This window comes from Carlito syrichta, unplaced genomic scaffold (assembly GCF_000164805.1).
Source record: "Carlito syrichta isolate Samal-C Ts95f unplaced genomic scaffold, Tarsius_syrichta-2.0.1 Scaffold308961, whole genome shotgun sequence".
In the NCBI taxonomy this organism is placed as follows: Eukaryota; Metazoa; Chordata; class Mammalia; order Primates; family Tarsiidae; genus Carlito; species Carlito syrichta.
The window spans coordinates 294,197-301,504 of record NW_007253057.1 but is presented as its reverse complement, the minus strand read 5'-3'; the positions used below and the strand labels follow the sequence as shown (position 1 = coordinate 301,504).

General features: G+C 58.3%; 1 protein-coding gene across 1 annotated transcript in view; it reads left to right on the top strand.

Moving 5' to 3' along the window:
- Window positions 1–7,308, top strand: part of WNK2 (WNK lysine deficient protein kinase 2) — a 163,444-nt gene that overhangs the window by 33,937 nt on the left and 122,199 nt on the right. The window contains exon 7 of the mRNA XM_021716805.1: window positions 2–276. Within this exon, the coding sequence (XP_021572480.1) occupies window positions 2–276 (275 nt within the window). The remainder of the gene's footprint in view (window position 1; window positions 277–7,308) is intronic.

Here is a 7,308-nt window from a genome sequence, read left to right as displayed (position 1 = left end):
GCCCCCGACGGCGGTCTCCAGGAGGAGGCAGCCGCGGCCGCGGGGAAGGAGGATGCGGGGGCGGCCGAGGCCAAGCCTGAGCCTGAGCCCGGGCGCGCTCGCCGTGACGAGCCCGAGGAGGATGAGGACGATGAGGACGACCTCAAGGCCGTGGCCACCTCCTTGGACGGCCGCTTCCTCAAGTTTGACATCGAGCTGGGCCGTGGCTCCTTCAAGACGGTCTACAAGGGGCTGGACACCGAGACCTGGGTGGAGGTGGCCTGGTGCGAACTGCAGGTGAGAGCTCGTGCGGGGGCTGTCCTGTGCGTCCTTGGCCTGCTTGCGCCTCAGACAGTGCTGGGGGCAACGGGGCGCCCTGGGTGCCACCCCCAGAGTGGGTGGCCGGCGTGTGGTGCCGGATCTGTGTGTGCTGCTTGGGGTTTGTGAGTCAGGGCCTGGCGGTCAGGCCCCCTGTGTGGTGTGCCTGGGTGTGTGTGCACAGTGGGGACACTGGAGAGGAACATGTGGAGGGTGTGTCTGTCGTTGTGCTCTCTCTCGAGTCCCCATGACCCACTTTGGTGACCTGGGCGGTCTGCACCTGCTTGTCTTTGAGGAAACAGTGTGGGGCTTCAAGGCCTGGTGTCCGCTGGCACAAACTGACTTAGGAGCTCTGAGGTGTCCTTAAATGAGTGCCTTCCTATGGCCTGCTAGGTGTGGCTGCCGGGCAGGGATGCCTGCAGGGGCTTTTTCTGGCCCAGTGGTCTGTGACCCAGAGGTGGTGACTTATGGGGTCCTAGGCCGGTTGGACACGGCCTGTTAGCACATCCAGCAGCCTTCTGGTGCTCACCAAATAGTGTATTGACAGACCTTAGAACCAAGTCACTGCAGAACCAGGGTTTTTTTTTTTTTTTTTTTTTTTTTTTTTTTGCAAAGGCTCTGGGCATACATTTTTCATAACCCTGCCCTCATGCCGGTGTCAGCCTGGCCCTGGAAGATTACATAAACGGCAACCCTAGCCGTCCTGGGCCAGGCTTGGAGGCAGAGGCCATGCCTGTCACAGGGAGTGTTTACCCGCCTCCCTCCTTCTTGGGGGGGAGGGGACAGCTGTCAGGTCTCGGCAGCTTGGGAGGGGGCCATGGGAGGTGTAAGTTTACTCCCTGGCCTGTAAAGTTATCTGGCCTTCTAGGGCTGGGGCCAGCCAGGCAAAATGGCTTTCAGGACTGCCGGACACACTGCAGGATGCCTGTGTGCTTAGCTGGGAAATGGAATTCGCTGCTGTGTCCTCTGGCCCCTGCAGGGTGGCCTGCGTGTGTGAGCAAGCCTGGCTAATTTGGTGGGTGTTGACCTGCGGACAGCCTTTCTCCCAAGACAAAGAGCTCCAGAGGCCTCATCTCCCCCACCGCCCCTCGGTTCTGCCATGGAAATGTGGTTTTTCATGGCAGGGGTCAGTGGCGTCCTGTTGGGTCCTTCGGGAGGGACTGAACAGCTCCCCTCCCTCAAGTATTGTGAGTTCTGAGTGGCCTTGATGGTGAAGGGTAGGTGACGGGTAGGATAGGAGCTGTGGTCTGGGGTCTGGAGTGTGCCAGGTGTCCCTGCTGTGAGAGGATCTGGAAAGGCAGAGATAATTCTTGATCCTGGTGAACAGCTTGAGCCTTTCAAACCCCCTCCTGCTCTTGCCTGCAGACCTGGCCTGGTGTGCTGAGCACCCTCAGGTGCTGCCACCGAGGAATGCCTCTGCAGGGTGGAGGATGAAGCCTGGGTGCTGCAGCAGGCTGGATCTGAGTTAGACCTCGGCAGCCGGAGCCTGCTGATCCGGCTGAAGCATTGCAGGCGCATGTGACTCCCAGCTTGTGAATTCCCACTCCCTTTAAGGAAAGACGAGTGGTTCTGTCTCTAGATCTGCCCGCGGCGGGCACAGGGTGGAGCCTGGCTGCCATCCAGGGGTCTGTTGCTCCCTGACTCTAGAGGGGAGTGGGAAGCCTAGGGGTGGCTTCTGGTCTGTCTGATACTAGTCCTTATGGGGATGTTCCTAGTGCTTCCCTACAGCTCCCCCAATAAAAAGGACGACCGGTGCCTACCCCAAGCTAGTGTTTGCCCCTGCTGGTGTGTGTTCTTTGGGGCCGTCTCCTTTTCCTGGGTTGGTCTCGGGGTTTCCATGGGAAGGGGTCTAGACCAACTTATAAGATCCCCCTTTGCAGAGAACCTGTGTGTCGGGGCTATACTAGGAGTCTCCTCATCCCAAACCATGAGGATTGAGGGAACGTGGAACAATCCCCAAGGTCACCAATGAGGAATCAGGGAGCACTGTAGGATCACAGGAGGAGGGCCCCTGCCTTGTGTGAGGGCGGGGCACAGGCTTTGCACAGAGGGCTCCTGGGAGGGGCAGGCAGTGGGGTGTCCTGGGTGTGGGCCAGGGCCTGGGAAACTGGTGGGAGTTTGGAATGAGAGAGGGCAGAATGCAGGGCTGCAGAGAGATCAGGGCTGTGGGTGGGGTCAGAGTCAGGGGAGTGGTGCTTCTGGGTAGGGCTTGGGATCAGGCAGCTGGACCACCTAGCAAAGGGGCTGCCCACTTGGGGTGGGTGACAGGTGAGCATTTCTTCTCTAGGGTGCTGGCTTTGCACCCCGGGAGGGAGCTGGCCTCACCAACAGTGTGGACATGGTCATCTTGCACTTGGCCCCAAATTCCAGGTACTGGAGGACTCCTGGACAGTGTGGTTGGCATAGTGGAAGGCGGGTCGACAGGGGTGTTTCCCTCAGCCAAGGGGCTTTTCAGAATTTATCTGGGCCCCGTCCCTCTGCCTAATGCCCAGCGACATCTTGATAGGCTGTGATCCCTTCGGTCTACCGAGGTTCAGGGCTTTATTTGCCTTCCCTGCCCTGGGCCCACCGGGAACTTCTGGGGTACCTGCTGACCTCCCCAGAATGCTGAGAGGCATGTCACTTGTACACTTGTTTTCAGGGTTCCTTGCCAAGTAGGAGAAGCACCTTAATTGTGGACCTGGGAAACCTGGTTTAGAGGACATCTGACTTACTTTGATAAGTTGGTGTTGAAAGAGCTCATAGAGAGCAAGTTCATTTCTTTCCCATCAAAGATAGCTAGGTGTTTCACCACCTGAGCTCTCCCGGTGTCCAGAGCTGAAGCTTGAGCTGTGTCTTTATTGGGGAAGAAGCCATTTTAAAGTGTCATCTCCTGTCACTGCTCTCTGGAATGAACCCTTACTCGTGGCACCAGAAGCCATCCCAGGAAGATGGAAGGAAGTGAAAAGTACTCAGGCTCTGCTCTCCTTCTCACACCCACCCTGGTCCTAGGCTAGTCTCCCACAGAACCCTATCTTGTCAGATGGTATGTGGGGGAGCTTGGGGCTCCCTGTGGCTCTTGGAGTGGTGGCTGCCTGCCACAGTGTGCTGGGCCAGTGTGGGAGCAGGTCTGAGTCCCACCTGGGCGTCATCCTGGTCTTCCACAGGGCCCACTTCACAGGGCAGAGGTGCTCGGCATCCTTGCCCTGCTGTTGGGTCAGTGCAGCCTCATCCCCTCCTCCTTGTGGTATTTGAGTTCTTGTGACTTCCTTGCCCTTCTTGGCTACCCGGGTCGTTGGGTTGACAGTCTCGGGTGGTTCTGGGCTCCCGCTCTCACTTGCTCCCACCTTTGAGTCCCCAAATTGGAAAAAACCCAGCCGGCCCAGATACTGGGCTGTGGTCCAGAATCCCTGGCAGCAGCCCACTGGCCCTTCCTGGCCCACCTTCTCCTGATGTGTCTCTCACAAGGGGGAGGTGCCTGGGTTTTTCTCTCCCTCATCGGTACCAGGCCCCTTCCCTGGCAGCTTCCTCCTGCTTACAGGAGACACTGTGTCTCAGGCTCTTGGTACCACTGCCTCCCCATAGGAGGCCACTGCGAGCTGCTGTGGCAGGCTTGGAGCTCAAGTTTCCTGAGATAGTACTGAGGCCCGGACCCAGTGTGGGGTCTGTGTACACCCTCAGCCCAGAGCCCTTACTCAGGGAGGGGCTGCTGCTGGTCCCAGCCCTGCCTGAGCCCTGCCAGCCAGGGATATGGGTCCCTGAGTCATCTCAGTCACAAAGTGAATTCTGTGACTGCTCTGTGCTATCCTGAGGAGGCAGGGCTGCCGCGGGGCACCAAGGACAGGAGTGGTGTGCTCCTGACCTGCCCACCCCAGCCAGATGTCTCCCGTCCTGTCCATCTGCCTGGACTGGAGCAGGTGATGCCCACAGAGGGCTCACTGTGGGTGTGCAGTCTGTCCCCAGCAGGCCAGTCCTCTCACTCCTCTCACTGTCCAGCTGCTCTCAGGCCCCTCCTACTATGGGTAGCCTCCTCTTTCCCCCACCATGCCAGCGCTGAGCTCGTCTGCCTCACTGTGCAGGAGGGACCCTTTTGGCCTCTGTAGGTAGGCCAGGTGCATACCCCAGGGCCATGGGACTTCGGCTGGGGTTTGGAGGACTCAGGAGCCTGAGTGCTCTGCACTGATGGCCTCTTCCTGGTGACCCGGCTGCTGGCCCAGCCTGCTTCCTGTCCTGACCCTGCTGACATTGGGAGAAGATGGGACAAGAGGACACACACCAGAATCTGAGCACAGAGGAGGTGGATGGTACTCACTCACCAGGACGGGACATTCAGAGGAAGCTTGACCCTATTTGGCTGGTGGTCACTCCTTCTCTTTCATCTCCTAAGTGCTTAATTTTGTTGGGAGAGCCATAATGTGAAATCAGTTGGACTCCAGCACTGAGTTTGTGTTCCCGGGTGAGATGTTTTGTGCGCCAGGCTGACCACGGCTTTGGTTTGGTTGGCAGGAAAGCTTGGCACCAGCTTCCTGGGAGGCCTGTGCTGGGCTTTCCCTCCCTCCCTCTCACCAGAGCAGCAGCGTGGGTGCGCTGTCAGCAACCCCACCCCCACTTCCCGGGTGGTGTTGCTGAGCTGGAGCTGGTGGTGAAGGACGGACGGACAGCCTGAGTTGTGGGTCACCGTCGCGGGGCTCATTGAGGCTGGACGCTCCTGGGAGCAGATGCTCCTTTGTGAGCAGTACCTTAGGGGCACCCACAGAACCTGACTGAGGGCCAGGCCTCTGTTCGGCCCAGCACACCTGTGCTGCCTGAGGAGCCAGGGCCCCAGGGCCAGCTCAGGTATGTGGAGAGCTCATCCCACACTGCCGGTTTGGGCTGCTGTTGCCAAAGCTGGTGTTTTCTCAGTCCCTGTAGACATCAGGGACCTGTGAGGTTGGCTGGACACATCCCCTGAGCCCAGCACTGGAGCCTTCTGTACTGGCAAGGTGTCCTGTCTCTGTACTGTGTCCTCATACCCTGCGGGGTGCCCGGCCACAGCTGGACCAGCTGAGCATTGGTATTCCAAATTCTCCTCTCATTAAACATGGACACTGAGTTTCTGGGCTCGACCCTGGACCATCCTCCAGGCAGCTCCTATTCTGGAGGATAAAACTGAGGCCAGGTGACCTAGGAGTGGTCACAGGGATGCCAGACAGACCTAGGTGGGGACAGACTATAAACCAGTTTATGGTGAGGGAAAGGAAGGGGCTGGGGAGCTGGGGATGTGGTGGGGCTGGACAAGGCCAAGGAAACATGAGGCTGGCCCAAGTCCTGTGCTGGGAACACCCACGAAGACAGGATTGGGCCATAAGTATCTGCACTGGGTGCAACACTCAGCTGCTGGGTCACCCAGAGGGTCCAGTGGGCCCTAGAGTTGCATCCCTCCATCATTTCCAGGGGAGACTGAGGGCTTACTCTGAGGTGGGTCAAAACTTTGTGGAGGGACTGCTAACCAGAAGATAGCATTGAGAGAAGGGAAGGAGTTGATGTACTGGAAGACTCTAGCGGCCGGGTCCCATGCTCGGGGCTTGATGGCACAGGCTGGTGTATTCATTGACTCAGTGAGTGTTTGCGAGGACCCAGGGTACTACAGCCAATAGGACAGACTGGAGAAGAGACATGAAAACATGGATGGGTCAGTAGGGCATCACAGTAGGGAGGGAGCTGGGTCCTCAGGAAGTGGCCCACAGAGGCCTTGGAGTGAGTCGTGTGGACACCAGAAAGCAGGGGACAGCCCCTGCAAAGGCCCTGAGGTGGGCGCCTGTTGATGGGCAGACCTTTAAGTGGAGCTGGGACTCGGCCTTGGGCCTCGAAACCACCTTGGGTTTTGACATTTGAGGCTGGTGGGGGCAGGGATCCAGTGAGGAGGCAGCTGCCACAGGTCCAGGTGAGATGGCAGGACTCATACTGGGGTGGGAAGCATGGGATTCTAGGTGCATTTGAAGGTGGAGTGCACGGGCCTTGCTGCACTTGGATTTGAGGGTAGAAAGGAAGGAATTGGGTGACACAGAGTTTGGGGCCTGGCAGAACACAGTTGCCATCCTGGGATGAACAGGCCTCTCTGTGACCTGCCGACCATGGTAAGAACGAGGCCTGAGCGGGGCTGGCCTGCAGTCCTGGCAGACTGGGCCTGTGCCTTGCCTGTCACTCAACTTCCAGGACCTCTCGGATTCGCGGCCCTTCTGTGCCTGTCTCGTAGGTGTCTCTCAGGGCCTGTGGCTTGGGCCTAGCTTCAGGCTGCAGCTGGAAGGTGCCCAAGGTGAACACACAGAGCTTTAGGTCATACTTTGATGGAGAAGTACTTGACCCAGCCCAGCAGAGATCCAGGCCGTGTGTCTGGGTCTGTCTTGCGGTCTGCCCTGTCTCAGTAGCCATGATGGGCACTTTCGACAGCCTACTGCAGTGGGGAGGGGAGTTTGGGAGCCTCATAGTTGGATGAGACACTGCCCCCAAAGGTCCTGGCCACCCCTACCCTGGTGCACAAACATCCTGGGGGAGGAGGACCCTGCCATGTTCCCAGTGGGTGACTGTGGGAAGACACCTGCCTTTGTGAGCCTGGATTTCCCTGTTTATGCTATGTAGGTGGTACCAGTCACCCTTCATGTCTATGGGGACTGTTGAGAGAAGTCTGTTCTCCCTGAGCATAGGAGGGCCTCCAGTCAGCCTCTTCTCCCTCCCTCACTCCCCGAAAATATACAGGCGTTAGTCGCAGAGATGTGGGCCAGGCATGGTGGCTCACACCTGTAATCCCAGTACTTTGGGAGGCTGAGGCGGGAGGATTGCTTGAACCCAGGAGTTTGAGACCAGACTAGGCAACACAGCAAGACCTTGGCTTGAAAAATTAGTTGGGCGTGGTGGTGCATGCTTGTAGTCCCAGCTACTCAGGAGGCTCAGGTGGAAGGATCACCTGAGCCCAGGAGGTTGAGGCTGCAATGTACTGTGATCGTGCCACTGCATTCCAGCCTGGATGACACAGTGAGATCCTGTCTCTCTCTC